At 36.8% G+C, this 17,480-nt stretch overlaps 1 protein-coding gene across 2 annotated transcripts; it reads right to left on the bottom strand.

The window, feature by feature from the left end:
- Nucleotides 1–2,310: 2,310 nt before the first annotated feature.
- On the bottom strand, nucleotides 2,311–16,378 carry Lpar4 (lysophosphatidic acid receptor 4). Of its 2 annotated transcripts, none has more exons than XM_057758941.1 (3): nucleotides 16,033–16,378; nucleotides 12,894–12,991; nucleotides 2,311–6,120 (listed from the first exon to the last, which is right to left on the bottom strand). In XM_057758941.1, the coding sequence occupies exon 3, from the start codon at nucleotides 6,040–6,042 to the stop codon at nucleotides 4,930–4,932; it is 1,113 nt and encodes a 370-aa protein (XP_057614924.1). In that variant the 5' UTR covers nucleotides 6,043–6,120; nucleotides 12,894–12,991; nucleotides 16,033–16,378; the 3' UTR covers nucleotides 2,311–4,929. The 2 variants fall into 2 exon arrangements, with proteins under 2 accessions (XP_057614924.1, XP_057614925.1); XM_057758942.1 differs by lacking the exon at nucleotides 16,033–16,378 and adding an exon at nucleotides 15,881–16,012.
- Between the last annotated feature and the right edge of the window lie 1,102 nt (nucleotides 16,379–17,480).

Here is a 17,480-nt window from a genome sequence, read left to right as displayed (position 1 = left end):
GAGGTCATTAAAAGAAAGTTTCTTTCCACTTTAAATGCTGCCTAGGTTTGATCTTGCTGGTCGCGATGTCAGAAAGACAGTGTCGGCAATCATTTCAATGAAGACTTGTAGTGATGACACTGTTTTCCACCAGTGTAAGAGGAATGAGTACAGAGACGGGAAATTTCCTGTGCTACCACCCTAGAGCTACCAGCCCCTCTAGCTATTAATCTTGGTCTCCTCTCAGCTCTCAGGCAGCTGTTTTGCCTTAACTTTCACCAGGATTGAAAACAAATGTCCTTAGATAGCTCATCAATCCCTAGAAATCAGATTAAAAATACAGCCTGAAGGCTGGAGACCTGGCTAAATGTTTAAGAGCACTTGGTACTCTTCCAGGGAATCCAAGTTCGGTTCCCAATACCCACACAAAGCAGCTCACAACTATCTGGATTCCCAGGGCCAAGAGATCTGATGATGTCCCCTGGCCTCTGTGGGGATCTCCCCACATGTGATAAATACACATACTGACACATAAACAATTTTGTTTTTAAACTGTCAGCTTGGCTTGAAACCACAAACATAGTCAGATACTCTTTTGTGTCCTCCTGCGGGGACTGGTTACAAAATGTCATATGGAAACTAAAATCTAAGTATATTCAAGTCCTTAGTATTTCTGTTTGACCCCCACACATCCTACAGTGTATTTAAAGTCATGTCTGAATTGCTTGTATTTCCAAACACAGTATGAATGCTACATAATCTTCATACTGTATTGTTACAAAATAGTGATAAAAATGTCTGTACATTTTCAGTACAGATGGAATTATTTTCCAAATTACATTTTCTATAACAGGAGTTGAATATATGAGTGCAGAACCACGGATAGAGGGCTGAGTCAGGAAAGGCCAAGAAGGATGGAGTAAATACTTTAAAGTGATGACTGAAAAGTTTCCCAGGATTTTTTCAGTTGCTAATTCTACATCAGTTTTGAGACAGTCTAAAAAATAAATAACTGGCTCAATGTCCTTTATTTATGGCTAGAATCCAGTTATGAGTGAGTACATACCATATTCATCTTTTTGGGTCTGGGTTACCTCACTCAGGATAGTGTTTTCTATTTCTATCCATTTGCATGCAAAATTCAAGAAGTCATTGTTTTTTACTGCTGAGTAGTACTCTAATGTGTATATATTCCACACTTTCTTTGTCCATTCTTCCGTTGAGGGGCATCTACGTTGTTTCCAAGTCCTGGCTATTACAAATAATGCTGCCATGAACATAGTTGAACAAATGCTTTTGTAGTATGATAGGGCATCTCTTGGGTATATTCCCAAGAGTGGTATTGCTGGATCCTGGGGTAGGTTGATCCCGAATAATTCGTGATCCTAGAGAAGAGAAATAAGAAGGTCAATCCGAAGAAAAACATATAGTTATCCTCCTGGATAATGGAAGTAGACAAATATTGGGAGCTCAGGGGTGGAGGTGGGGTGGGGATAATGGGAGATGGGGAGAGAAAAGTGAGAATGGGAGGATGGGGAGAGCTTGGGGGAATGGGATGGTTGGGACGGAGGAAGGGTGAATGTGAGAGCAGGGAAGTAGGTATCTTAATTAAGGGAGCCATTTTAGGGTTGGCAAGAGACTTGACTCTGGAGGGGTTCCCAGGTGTCCAAGATGTCCCCAGCTAGTTCCTTGGACAGCTGAGGAGAGAGAGCCTGAAATGGCCCTATCCTATAGCCATACTGATGAATATCTTTTTTTTTTTTTTTTTTCTGATGAATATCTTGCGTATCACCATAGAACCTTCACCTGGCGATGAATGGAGATAGAGACAGAGACCCACATTGGAGCACTGGACTGAGCTCCCAAGGTCCAAATGAGGAGAAGTAAGGAGAACATGAGCAGGGAAGTAAGGACCGCGAGCGGTGTGCCCACCCACTGAGACGGTGGGGTTGATCTAATGGGAGCTCACCAAGGCCAGCTGGACTGGGACTGATGGAGCATGTGATCAAACTGGACTCTCTGAACGTGGCAGTCAATGAGGGCTGACTGAGAAGCCAAGGACAATGGCACTGGGTTTTGATCCTACAGCATGTACTGGCTTTGTGGGAGCCTAGTCTGTCTGGATGCTCACCTTCCTAGACCTGGATGGATGGGGGAGGACCTTGGACTTCCCACAGGACAGGGAACCCTGACTGCTCTTTGGAATGGAGAGGGAGGGGGAGAGGGTGGGGGGAATGGGAGGGAAATGAGAGGAGGGGAGAAGGTGAAAAATTTTAATAATAAATAAATAATTGAAGTAACTTGATAGCAAGTATACTTTATTAGGTTCTTTCTTAAAGGATGGGAAGAGGAAAAGAACAGATACTTTTGAGTGCCCTAAAAAAAAATGGAATATTTCCATAGCTGAACAAAGTATAGTAGCTTAACAATCCAAATATGTTTTATTACATTTAATAAACATTTTAATGCAAGTTGTAATTACAGCTGAAGGATTACCTGTATCTGTAAATGGAAAATCAATTCAATTTTACATTTCGGTATGCATTACAATTTATGAGTTACATTATTCACATTACCATTTTTATGACTAGCAAGTTATATTAAATATAAAATGGAAATTAACCAAAATAAAGTGAAATACAAAAGAGTAAGCAACATTAAACATCGAAATTATACAAATTATTTTAAAATGTATTTTGTGTCAATTCAGTTAACATCCAATTCAATGATTTAATACTATAATCCTAAAATTCCAGAATTTTAACAGCTAAAAGTAGAGAGTTCATGTATAGTTCAATATTACAAAAAAAGAGAAAGAATACTGAAGGAAACAAACAACTTTTCATACTTTGATTACTAATTTGACCTTACAACATTAACCTAACAACTGAACTTCATCTAACCTAACCTACTTTTCTCTAACTAAGCCTACAGCTGTATGTATTCCAACTATTACCTTCCTTTTCAAGACAATATAATACATAGTTATTTTTAGGACTTTAAAACATGAATTTATTTTTACTATTGTTCTATTGTTTTAGAAACTTTTTTTCTAGCTAGTTCCTAACACAAGTCCAAACTGAGCACTCTTTAAAGTTGCATTGTGTTCACCGACTTTTAATTTTTTATTTAATTTTTTAAGCCTTCCTATCACCAGACAGAAAAACAAGTTAAGGAATTTAAAGAATTTGCTCATTTTTAGAAGTTTTACCATTTTTAATTTAATTTAACCACTCTCTGACACAAGTTCAGCAATATACAAGATAGGTTATTCCTGGAAGTTTACTTTAAAATTCTGGACATTAATTGCCATATTTTCTAGATATTTTTTAAACAGACTGATGCATATTTAAGGCAAATCTACTATGCATCAGAAAAATTAAAATTGTAAAGACTTTGTTTCTGTTATTTGAGTTACAAGGAGTCTTTTCCTTTCATAAATTTTAAATGTTTTATTCATTCTCTCTCAAACTTGGCATGAATTTAGCAGTCTCCTAGATGAATGATCCAAGGCATCGTCTGATAATTGTAGCACTTGTTAAATGCTATAGATGCACAAAACTTTATGCCCTAAATTTGGGTGTGCTTATTTGTTTTGTGAAGGTTTGTTTTGCATTTTTACAAAGTTATGCATTTTTCTCTAATTCAGTCCTGTCCCAGAAAAAAATTTCAATTTCTAATTGAATTATACTAAAAAATGTTTATTAAAATAGCATAGTATTTTTAAATTTATAGAACTTCAAAAACAGTAAAACAATAATGTAAGTGTTAGGAACCATTTTTGTTATTTTTTTCCTTTTCTAGTTTTGTGGATTTTTTTGATAATTTTTCTTTTTTTGTTTCTTTTATTATATACATTTTTTTTTCAATACGCTCCCGACCTGAGCACAAATTCAGCAGCACCTCGGCTACAATGTGCTCCAAAATTGAACAGAAAAGAGTATATATTTCAACACTAAAGCTATCTAACCTCTACCTAAAAAACTATTAATACAAGCTATAAGATATCTTGTTGCTATTATTTTGTTCACTTCTGTTTTCAACTTGCTCCCGACCTGGACACAATTACTGTATAGCTCTGTGGCTGTACTGTGTCCCAACACTTAATATGAAGAATAAATATTTTCTACAAGTGAGTTCCCACCCCCATAAATGATAAGAGGAAGTTTTAAGAAATAATGTAGTGTTGCTTAAAAAGTTTTAAATGACACTGCAATTTTATGACTTTTCCATTTTGCACCTTCTAGGCACTTATGTAGCAGCTTTCAAGATTAACAATTTTATAGGAAAATTCTAGTATTGTTTTACAAATAAAGTTTTAAAAGCTGACACTAACTATGGTTATATATGTGTAAATGTTATCTATATTCCAAATTTTCCTATCCATATTCATCCAAACACTTTATATCTTTTCAAAATCTAGATAAAATTTGCCAATCTTTTTAAATTCAACACATTCCTTTCAACGTGTTTTATTAATATTAGGTAAAAATAGGTTTTTTTAGTAAAATAAATTCCGTGATAATTCAAAAAAGGAAAAATACCAGTATATATCAGTAGTAACACAAACATTTTTAAATAATCCCTGAATTTGTTCTATATTTATAGGCCCAACCCAATTACCAAAACCACTGGAATGGTTTTTTTTTTTTTTTTAAGTTTTAATGTAACCCCCACATCACTAAAAGTCAAAACCACTGGTCATTTATGTAATAAAATTTCAACTCAGCAAGAGTCTGATAATCTGTTTTGATTGCTGTAATTAGACTTGACCTATAATTACTGAACAAAACAGAATATGTACAATAAGTCTTCAAACAAATGCATCTGACTGTGTTTGGTACATTAATCTATTTTCGGTATCATTAGCTTCAATTTTTTTCTCTTACTTATAGCATAGGAAAACTCATAGGAGACACCGTTACTGTACATGAAAGATAATTCTCGTACCTAGAAGGTGGATTCCAGCATTAATTCTCCACCATTATTTGTTGTTTGATCACTAACTTCCTCTTGAATAGCTGGAAGGGAAGGTTTTGGGGTCAGAGGTGTCTCAGTCTTAAACAGGGATTCCATCCTTATATGTGTATTGATATAGAAGGATTTCTGAAAGGATTCAAGAGTGAAGTAGTAGATAAAAGGATCAAAGCAACAATTCAGAGTTGCAAGGCACAAGGTAATTGGGTACATGATCTTTGCAAACCTTTCCAATAAGCAATTTGTAATGGCTTGGGAGCGTACCAAGGCATATAAAAAGAGAACAGAGTTGTACGGTACAAAGCATACCACAAAAACTGCCATATGCACTGTGATCATCTTCAACACTTTTTTCTTATTGGTTCCAATTTGAGACAATGTTGCAGGCTTGCGGAGGGTTCTCAGCACCACAGAAGAGCAAGAAACATTCAATATTAGAGGAATGATGAACCCGACAACTTCAATGAATATGGTGATCTTGGACAGGTATGTCTTCCAGACACGTTTGGAGAAGCCCTCAAAGCAAGTGGTGGTTGCATTGTTGACATTAGTGGTGGAAAACAACGAAGCTGAAATACCACCACTGAGGACTAGGATCCAGACTCCAGCACACACAATGGCAGAATTCCTCCTGGTTCTGATGGTACGAGATCGGAAGGGATAGACAATGGCTAGGAAACGATCCACACTTATGCAGGTGAGGAAGAGCATGCTCCCGTAGATGTTGGTGAGGAATGCAGTCCCTGAGATCTTACAAAGGGTGTCACCAAAAGGCCAGTGGCGATTAAAGTTGTAAAATATTTTGAAAGGTAAGGTACAGACAAAAAGCAAATCAGATAGGGCCAGATTGGTGATGAAAATAGCAGTCTCACTTCTCATTTTCATGCGGAAGCAGAATACAAACAGGGAGGCACTGTTGGTTATTAGACCGAGGATGAACACAACACTATAGACAGCACCATTCAGATTATACTTGAAGGAATCATCAACAATGCAAGTATTATTGGCAGTTGCATTGCCCAACCTGGGTCTGAGACTTGAATTTAAATCTTGGAACTGGAAGTCAATAAATCGTCTGTCACCCATGGATTTTTTTCCAGAAAGCCTGCTTGCTGCAGGTGTTCACCACTCTGAGATTAAAGACCAGTAGAGAATATTTTCTTCCTATAGGAGACAAGATAGACTGAGTCACCAAATCTGCTTTCCCTCCAAGACTTTTGTGGTATAAAAATACATTCTGCTCATCCAGACAAAGAAATATACACATTCTGTTAGACTTGACAAGTGCCTTTTGATTACATACCACAGGTAAATAGTACTACTAAGGACATACATATTGCAGAAATGGGAGAGATCACAACATAGTAAGCACAGTATTGCAATGAACATAAATAAGGTATATATTACTCAAGGGAAAATCAAAGAGTCCCTGATGGCTAATATGCTGCTAATATAGAATTTGTAGGCCCATTTTCAACTTTCCAAATACATGTTTTATTTAATTCTTATAAGAACACCAGTAGGCCAGTGGTGGCGCAAGGCTTTAATCCCAGCACTTGAGAGGCAGAGGCAGGCAGATCTCTGTGAGACTGAGGCCAACCTGGTCTACAAGAGCAAGTTCCAGGACAGCTAGGGCTGTGACAGAGAAACCCTATCACAAAAAGCAAAAAAATAAAAAATAAAAATAATAAATAATAAAGAACACCATAAGATAAACACAGGGAATTATTTTTTCATGGAATTAGAAACTGAGTCTTTTTTTTTGTTTGTTTGTTTTCGAGACAGGGTTTCTCTGTGGTTTTGGAGCCTGTCCTGGAACTAGCTCTTGTAGACCAGGCTGGTCTCGAACTCACAGAGATCCGCCTGCCTCTGCCTCCCAAGTGCTGGGATTAAAGGCGTGCACCACCACCGCCCAGCTTAGAAACTGAGCCTTAACGCAGTTACAGAATGTCAGAATTGGAAGAGAATGTGAATAATGCATTCAAAACCAAAAATCACATCTTTGATTCTTAAAGCATAAATTTTTCAAGTTACTGAAATTTGTACTGTTGACTCTCCAATATTACTAAAATAACTTGTCTGATTATTAACTCTACTGTATAAGACAGTAAGTAGATATGAGACCTCTAGTGCATGTTCTAAGTTACCCACAAACTAATAAAGCAATGTGATGTGGGATTCCCCTTTGCATGCTGTGAATACCATTAGTTAATGAAAAAACTGTCTTGGGACTGCACAGAGAAGAATAGAGGTACGTGGAGAAAACTAAGCTGAATACTAGGAGAAAAGAGGTAGAGTCAGAGAGAAGCCATGTAGCCCCCGCTGGAGACAGATGCTGGACGGAACTTTATCAGGTAAGCCACAGCCACGTGGTGATATACAGATTAAGAGAGATGGATTAGTTTAGGATATGAGTTAGCCAGTATAATGCTTAAAATATTGACCAAACAGTAATGCAAATGATATGGTTTCGGTGTGGCTACTTTGGGGCTTAGCACCTGGGAACCAACAAGCGACCTTCTCGTACAGCAATGTAGTGGTTCACCTTTTAATTTTAAAACAGAAGCTTAAAAGACATGACCTGTCAGTTTGTCAAATCTGTTCACTGCTCTACCGCAACAGAAAATGGATTCCATGTTTTTTTTTCATGAGGAAAAAGAATATTAATTTGGTTGGTTAGGCATAGGAATTAGGGAGGAATTGGGGGAGGGAAAAGAATATGACCAAAATATATTATATGAAAAAATTTCTAGATTAAAATAAATAAGCTTTTCCCAACCGTGTCACATCACATGGCTATTCTGAAGAGATTAAAATATCAAACTCATCACTTCCTTCCTGCACTACACAGTTCTCTTTCAGTCTATACTCCAAGCCTAGCATATATATGTTCCTTTTCCTTGCCCACTGCATGTCCTGTCGGCTATATCCATGCATTCATCTGCTAAAATGGCCCTGGTCAACATCAGCTTTTCTGATCAAGCACAAATAAGAGTAGGATGTTGTGGATCATGCCTATAACCCCAGAAGACACCTAGGCAAGAGAATTCCTGTAAGTTTGAGGTCAACCTGGGCTACAGAGTGAGTACTATGTCAGATAAGACTATGCATTTTGACCCTCTCTCAACATCAGATGCTGTCTCAAAAATTCCAAATAGAATGTGAAAGTTGAGGACAACAGAACAGCCACCCCATACCTCATTGTACAAAATCTGATCTGACCATTTAGAGGCTTTCTTTTCAATACTGTTTTTATACATGGTAGTCATTAACTCGATTCTCTGTTTAAATATTTAGGCCACCAGGGCCTTAAGATACATATAGAAATTTTACCAGCTTTCTCCTAGGTTAATAGTTACCATTGGCTAGTATGTCTCTCAAATGTGTCCCTTAAAACATTGTGGATAAGTAACTGGTGAATGATTCTTTTGAGTGAGGATATGAAATGAAAGTGGCCTTTGTTCCCTGACATAGCCAGTAATGGATTTTCACATGATTATGTTGCAAAATACAAACGGCTGTTTTCTGAAGTGATTTCCTTTTCACTCTTCCCTTCCAGACACCAAGGAAAGAAGTCAACAGACCTCTGTATGTTTTAAGGGGAGGAAATAGGAGAAATTTGCTAGAAATACACAGGGCTGAAGTCACCTCAATGAGTGTCTGACTTGAGTAAAACTTACTTAGCTTGAGAAAAAGTCACTTACTATAGAACTCAAAGAGCATGATGACTTCCATAATACGTGGTGGGGGAAGGGGTAAAACATGTGGGGTTTTCATTCTAACAGTGGATCAGTTGCAATGGGAATGTGCTATCTTGAATTGTCATTCAATTAAGTCTTGATAGAATCATTCACCAAAAATCACATTCCTTCTTGGTTATTTCATCACATAGGTCTAGTTCAACTTTTCCCCAAAGCGACCTTGTTGAACAAAAGCAAAGTATAGTGAGACCTTGACCAAGTAAAGTCTAACAGGGACACTCAAGAGAAGGAATAAATGAAAATAGGAAAGTGAGTCAAAGAGAAGTAGAATGTCAGAGAAAAACATGCAGAAGAATTGACAAAAAAGGGAAGAGGAGGTAAGGAAAATGGGACTTTTCTGGGCCATCTACTTTGTATTAAGAATCTTGAGAGGGCTTCCTATAATCCCATCCCCACTACTTTATCTTATGCCTTCCATGTTTCCCAGATGGAAGAATAATTTTTAATTTCTAAACTTCTTAATATTGAGCTATTCCACTTACTATTTTAACACCATGATTATCTATTATTCCAAAAGACTCGTTTACAATAAGAACACAATTTACATTTTAGAAAGTACATTGCTGGAAGAAACCAAGAAGACAGTGAAAGAAATAATTTCTTATTAACGTAGTCATACATGTTTAAAAATTTACGAGGCTATAAAAAAGAGCATTAAAACCAGACTTCATTCACAATCTCTTGTATCTACCTTATACAATAAGCACTGCTGGCAAGTTTATTTTATTTGATAAAGGATTTCACATTAGAAGGTTTCTCACCTCTTCCCAGAGCCCCTCCAGCTTTACTTCCTGGTTATGTCTATGCCCAGAGTGCTGCTCTCTCCCTGGCTCTGTCATATTTTATACTTTCCTTGACAAGTACTCCAAATATCTAAGTTTTGTATCCTACTTTTACGTTCAGTTTTTTTCAGAAATATAATCATTTTATTTTATTTCTTAATTCACATTATTCTAGTTTTAAAAATCATAAATAACTGCATTGTATTTATGGAGTGCAGTGTGATCTATAAATGAATCAATGCATATTTGTATTGCTGTGATAAAGGGTGGTTAAAAAAAGTTGATTTATACATCCGTCACCACACTTTAGTTTTACATACCCCAGAACATATGCACTCTACCTACAACAGGCAGTCTGTAAATGTGTGACACTTCTGTTCTGTTGCTTTGGGCAATCAAAACCTATGGGAGAGAAAGGACCACAGACAAGAAAGCAGTACAGTCTTAGTCCTAAAGAGAAGGCATGGGAAAACTGCCACTATGGCCCTATTCATAGCTCTCCCTTGCTTGAACACACCACCTTTGCTGTCTAGCAGGGAGGGTGTGGCACGGGAATCAGAGAGATCTATTTCTGACTCAGACACCCGTTCACTCTGTAACTTGGCTATACTGTTTTCACTTTTCTGTATAAACATGACCAATGAGCCTCACAGCTGAAGCTGGGAAGATTCAACAGTGCTGTGAGTAGTTGGATGAACCCACCAGTATTCAGCTCAATCATAAAAGAACATTATAGAATTCTGCTCCTCTCAACCATGACTAGAAATCTCTATCTGCATTCCTTGGAATCTTTAACTTTGTATTAGAAATGTATCCTTTTGCTAATTCCTTGTACCTCAAAAAGTTCCTCCTTGGGTTTGGAACCTTAACTGTACAATTTACTCATAACAGAGAAATAGTGAAAAGCGCCCCCATTGACTACCCCATACAGAGAGAGCTCCAGTCCTTAAAAATGAGAACAGTATTTGCCTCTTGGGGTGACTGTAAAGAATAAAAATTATTCAAGAAACAAAACTTGCTTCCTTTTTTTCCCTAAATGTCTAACATACGGTCCAACAAATGTCTAGGTCAACACTTGAGTGCTCCAGGAGATTAAAAAAGTAATAGCCTACACAGTTAATGATAGCTTTTCCTATGAGCAGCATCAAATTACTGCCTTTTGAAGATGTTTATAACCAATTATTCCAACATAATGGACTAAAAGAAGGATTAGTGTTGTATAAACATATTTTCATTGATAGTGGTCAGAAAGGAGGTCAGCTGGAGGTTGATTAAGAAGAAATTTAAAGGGGTGGCAAGATGACTTAGCAGATAAAGGCACTTACCATCAAACTTGACAACCTGAGTTCAATCACTGGGACCCCATATGATAGAAGGAAGGAACTGACTCTTGCAAGTAGGTCCTGAATTCCACATTCACCATGGTGTTCAGATGCACACACATGCATTTACACAAGTGTGTGTGCACACGGAGAATAAAATGTAAAAATTTTTAAAAATCTGAAAGTAAGGTTCAACAGGAAGAAGGACAAGAGAAGGTAGTGGGGAGGTGAACCTGTTCAAAATCTGTTTCATGTATATATAATAAAATAATCATTTTGTGAATATATATATATTCACAAAAATGTCAAAGAGAAATTATTTTGTATGATTAGTAGACAATGAAATATTATATAATATTAAAAAAACATAAGTATGTCTATCAATGTTTTTTTTAACTTTTTGACTACCACAGCTCATTGAGAAAGTTCATTCATAATAATGTCTACAATTTTCCTCTTTTTAAAATTTTTTGATGGCTAATAGTAGTAGCATATACCGTGTTTGGAATTTGGGGGACCACTACAGGAAGGAATGTCACTTTTTTGGCCCCTCTAAGGATTATTAAATACTAAGATCACTTTATAACCTGATAAATTTTCAGAAGTTCAGTTGAAACAAAATTATAAATTCTGACATAAATCCAATACCCTAGAAAACCTGGGCACACTTTATTCCCAACCAAACATATTTCAGAGTCCAGTAAAATAAAACCCCGAAGGCAAAGTATACTGTAATATTCTTACTTTGCTCCATTTTCAATGAGGTTAGTTCAAGTCAGAGGGTTCATGATCTCTAAAGCAGTTGTTTTTTCTTCAAAGTTTATGAAGTCTGGTAAGATGAATCCTAGTGTATCCTTGACCATAACTTAAAACCACACAAATATAAAATAAAAGCAGAATTCAAGAGCATTCTGCTGGTGTAATAAGAACTAAAGGCAAACTTTTGCTCAAGGGATTATTAACAGAGAAAATTCTTTATGGCAACAGTGTAGGCCAAGTCACAGGCATAGGTCAAACTTGGTTCCAACTGATGTTCCTATGCATAATTGATGCTGATGCATGTCAACCATACATTTTCAGTACAATTAATATCTCCTTTTAAGTGATTTGTCTATATAGAATCTGATTTTCACTAAGATTATTGAGGTTATTCTGTAACACAGGCCAACCAATCTGAAGACATCAGGAAATGGCAGACTCTGATCTAATCTGATCAGAACCCACCTTCAGTGACTAAACTAATCATATTTATTTTTCATCAAAAGAACTAATGCTTCCTACTAACTCTTTATCTGATGGCACAGGCCAACACTTAGGGAATGTTGTGGTCTAGTTCTCAATGTGACGGGACCAAAGATTGCATCAGAACTACTAAAGCAGAATTTTCCCTAGTACCTAGTTATAGAGTAAGAAAACTACAGGGAAATTGCATAATTATGATGAAATTGTCTAGAGTCTTAAGAATCAACATCTCATCTCAGTAGAAGCCCTGAACATTTACAGAATACTAATGGATTTTCCTAAAAGATCTCATTTTCAAATTCTTCAAGAATCATAAATGCCACCAGGACTCAGCTTTTTATCCCTATATCCAAAAACACAAATCATTAATTACTTTGAACACCAATTCATTTTTTATGGTTGGATATTAGTACTGATCATATGAATAAAAACATGCCTCACATCTCTCTGTCTGTCTGTCTCTATCTATCTATCTATTTATCTATCTATCTATCTATAATCTATCAATCTTTCTACCTATCATCTATATGTTAATGACAGAGGGACTGAGTGAAATAATATCTCTCTATATATATATATCTATCATCTATCAAGCTATTTACCTATCTATCATCTATATGTTAATGACAAAGAGGGATTGACTGAAAGAATCACCATTCATCTTCAACAAAATTGCCTGGATCATAGTAAACAACAACAACTCCACTACTTCCTTTATACATTCTGGAACTTTGAATCACATGATCTGTAATAATATAGAAGCAATATTTTCAAAAAGAATTGAAGAACTAAAAGAAGAAAAAAGGTGAAATCTAAACAATTGTACTCACATCAGTTCATACCAAATTCCGGCACCAAATTTATCTGCGATTTGTACAATCAGTGAATTTTCTGAAGGCAAGCAATCGAAGATTTCTTTAGTTGAGTCCTGTGGAATAGAATGTCACACTACTGTTCCATAAAGAAAGCTTCTCAATAGACTGTATAGCAAGGTTATTTGGAAGAAGAAATTATTACATAATATAAATCAGAGTGTGTTAAAACCAATTAATTTCCAGATGATATTAAATGTCTTTGATTTCATCACAACACAATTGATGTTAGTAATTATTCTCCAAACCTATTCCTGCTGTAGATATATCTTTATTAGTGGTATTGACTGAAGTAAAAAATTCATAAGAGTAACTTAGTATCATTTAAAGATAACTAGTGACAAAAAGCATAAAAATACTTCTACTCCCATACATTAACAAAATAAATGAACAAAGATTTCTTTGTTGGCCTAAAGTTCTATTGGTATGATTTTTTGTTGTCTTTCTCATTTTCTTTCTAGTCCTCTGGCAACAACTGTTGTGATTGGACAAAAGAAAAATGAAGGAAGTCTGGGACAACAGGTGAGGACTCCATTGCTTGTCTCTAGCCTGTGACTCCATTAAATTTCTTTCCCTCCTGAACAGTATGAGAAAGTAGGTATTTGTATACTTACTGAAAATCACCATGGCTTCATGAAGATTCCTAAGCATACTCAACATGGTATATATGTACATTGCAAATCACAACTCTACACAACATGCTCATATAAAACAAGACAGACACCATGCTGAAATTCTTACAAGTGGCGCCTACATTTGGATCCTACTCAATTGTAACGCTTGTAGGGCATAATTATCTGCTGGTCCAGACTGGTACTATTCTTACAGCCCACCCTCTTCTGAACAAAAGTTAGCCTAAAACAAAGCAGACTGTTAAATGGCACAGCAACTCTCTTGAAATGAGTTTTCTTTATATAAAAAAATCAAATTAGATGGTTAGACAGCTGAAGATACAAAGATCACCTTCTTAATAAAGATAATTGATTTTCATTGTCCTCCAGGTAGGAATATTCCTGAAATGAAATCAATATTATTTTATTGGTTTGCCTTAAAAGAAAACAGAGATGTTAGCATTTCTTCCTTTTATGGGCCTTCCTTATTGATGTAAAGTATACATGAAACTATTTTATTTGGAATACGAGAAAATTGGGAGGTTAGATATCCAGTGTTTCAATAATTGCTTTTGATTCAATATCCCCATCACAAGTGAACTGTGGGAAAATAAGTGGAAGTTATTTTCTGGGCCTCAGTTTCTCTTTACTTTCTATATTTGGCATTGACTGAAAGAAACCTTCAACTGGTGCCATGGTAGTGCCTGCACAGGCTGTTCCTGTCTGTCAATTATTTTCACCTGCTTCTGCTTGTCAAGACAACACACACACAAAATAAAATAAAAGCCTATAATAAACATCATTAATTTTTATGAGTACTATTGCAATCATTGCTAAGTTTATTTGAATGTCAGAAATACATAATATTAATTACTGCCAGAAACTTAAAATTACATAGCAAGGTGACATTACATCCTGAAGTCTTCCTACTGCCCTCATCTTCCTGATCCTCAGTACTGCCTCTTCAACAGGCATATTACCTTCAATTGTGGAGGTCTCAACTTTTTAGTCCTCCTACCTGATCGCCTTGCCCTTTAAAATGAGGTTAACAGTCCACTCCAGAGTATAAATCTACAGAATCAATAAACTATATATGCACTTTTCTTATCATTGTTTATCCACTAAAATCTGAGACTGGAATCCCAGGGCTGAGTGGCCTTCTACAAAGTTTTCACTTTTCAATACCAACATTGACAGTTATAGGTTTTTCTCTTCTTCCCTCCAAAAGGCTGAGAACAGACTGCATATGATGGCAGACAGAGAATAAAAGGCAGTGACCAAAACACAGCAAGGGCAGCAAAGTTCAGTGCATTCTCTCCCACAAAGGGAATTGAATAGATCAAACTTTGGCTAAGCCTGGCCTGAGTACTGCTATGAGGCGTCTTCCCAGTCTTCTCTTTACCACAGAGAATACACATTCTGAAAGGCTGCCCTGATTGTTCCAAAAGGGCTTTCATTCACATCTCTGATTGGCAGCTTTAGAATGTAAAAGCCATGAGGCTTATCAGCTGAACCCATCCTTTGCAAGAGTTCAACTTCTCATTTGCGACAAGGCAAAGGGAGGGATTTATAATATATTTTGATGGAGCAAGCTGTTGAAATTTTGTCCTGAAAAATAAACGTGGGAAAACCACTAGATAATTTCAACTGCAAGCTATTATTGATGTTTTATGCTATTTGAGGAAAAAGAAAGATGACATAATTTAGTAAAGCAGCAAAATGAGTAACACCACCAAGCTTTGACATACCTAATTTTTCAATTTCCCTGATCTTTTTCAACACAGAAATCATAATGAACTACATTGCTGTTTTCCTCCCAAAACAGAAATTACCTAATATATATTACTACTTAATTCAACAAACCTTTTCACTAAAATATTTAAAATATTCCAAATATGCAAGAAAAGAATTTTAAAGATGTCATATTGTGTTGCATTTATATGGCAAATACCAATAATTTCACATACAATAGGAAATTCTATTTATGCTAGAATTAAGTTTTCATTCAAACATGATTCTTCCTTTATGGACAAGTTCATGAATTATTCAATATAGCAAATGTCACATTCTCCATAAATCAATTAAGCATCAAAGACATGTAGTGTATAGTTTTAAGAGAAAAAGCCTCATCATAATAAAAGCCACGTTAGCCCACAATCTTTTGTAAACCAAAGAAATACAACGCTAGCCAAAAGACTTTCTAACTTGTTCTACCCTGTGATTTTGAATCAGCTCTTTAGGACTGTGTTTACATGAAACAACAGCTTGAAAATCCTGTCTCTCTTCCACTGAAACAATATTATTGCCAAAACAATAGAAATTCTTGTTTTTTACCATTCAACACGATAATCCTTGTTCAGCAATTCAAAACTGAAATCAAACTTCTTTTCCCAAAACACTCAAAGCATCAGTGTTTCGACTGAAGTTTGCTACACCATCCCCCAACCCCCAAACACCAAAATCAAATCTTTCTCAAAGAGACTTACCCCAAGAAAGAGTGTGCTAGATGAGAGAATGTGCTCATGCCTGTAGATAATTAGCTATTAAACATGTAAACGGGCAACTCGCACTTTGGAAGTGCATATTTTTATCCATTAAAAAAAAAAAAAAGAAAAAACAGGGAAAGGTTAGCCCAGCCCAAAGGAGCAGACTCTGGGCTGCCGCGGCTCCTTACTGCAAACCGCTCATTCTGCAAATGTGAGCTTATTTTCATTTATCTCTTTCCCTTTGTTAAGAACTAGCCCTCTTGAATGCTGTAGCCCGCATGCCTTTAACAAACAGGACACAAGAAAAGGCCCAAAGTCCTTGCTGGAGCCGAGGGCCGCCGGGGAACTCTTGGGGGTCTCAATAGGAAATGCTTTTCATTGGATAAGGAGGCATTATTAGGAGCCGTGATCCCGCCCAATCCCCTGTGCTTCATAGTTCCCTTAGTCACCAATCGCTGGACTGAAGAAGTTTTTCCTTAAAGAGCATTGCCCAGGAAAAGCAGTTTCACAGTCAAGAATTAGTGGCTTAAGTGCCACTTGACAACATAAAAAGTGTCTTTCCTGAGCAATTAATTCACAGAGAAAGCTTGTATGCCTGTCTTTGCTGCAGAACCGAACGCTACCCTCTTACAATTCTGGTGAGGAGGAGGAGAAGGAGGAGGAGGAGGAGGAGGAGGAGGAGGAGGAGGAGGAGGAGGAGGAGGAGGAGGAGGAGAAGGAGGAGGAGAAAACAAAGCTCCAAACTGGGAGGAGCAGCCCGTGTTTGCTTCTACTTGTTTAAAACAATCATAAAAATATTAGTAAAAATTAAGATGAGAGCAGGGGAAGGGAAAATGCACCGTTATTACACTATACATAATTAAATTCCTGTAACTCTCCAAAACAAAATGCAATTCAACACTAGTCACTTACTTAAGCCAGAGAAATGCCCTCAGACTGTCCTGGTGGAGAGGCACTGGGGTTCCAGAGCTTCAACTCTTGCCTTAAAGATCCAGGGAGTGATCTGTAGCAAAGGGAGAGTCATTTCTCTTAAAAACTGCCTGGCAAGAAGTCTAATTGCCATGAAATTTCCAGAGGTTTACTAAAAGGAAAATAAATAGTACAGATGCAATCTGTTCAGAGTGAGCAGTTATCTTCAATTCTATACCCCCACAACTCCCCTAGATGAGCTCTGTATCTTATAGGTGGACAGTCTTGGTCAACAACACTGCTTCCTCTGACCCCCCAGTTTCTTTCTTTCCATCCATCTCCCTGATCTGAGTTTGTTGTGGAAACTTAGCCCTTTGTAGCAGTGATTGCTAGCCTTTCCCTACTACCGGCACCCCCCACCATCCTTTCTCCTCTACTTCCACACACTGCCAACATTACCACCAACAGCAACGCCCTACCCTTTCTTAGGAATGAAACCCCTTGGCAGGCTTAAGTTTCTTCCTTTTTTTCCGGACAGA

Source organism: Chionomys nivalis, chromosome X (assembly GCF_950005125.1).
Source record: "Chionomys nivalis chromosome X, mChiNiv1.1, whole genome shotgun sequence".
NCBI classification, from domain to species: domain Eukaryota; kingdom Metazoa; phylum Chordata; class Mammalia; order Rodentia; family Cricetidae; genus Chionomys; species Chionomys nivalis.
The sequence above is the reverse complement of the archived record's forward strand: the minus strand, read 5'-3'. Positions and strand labels throughout refer to the sequence as shown.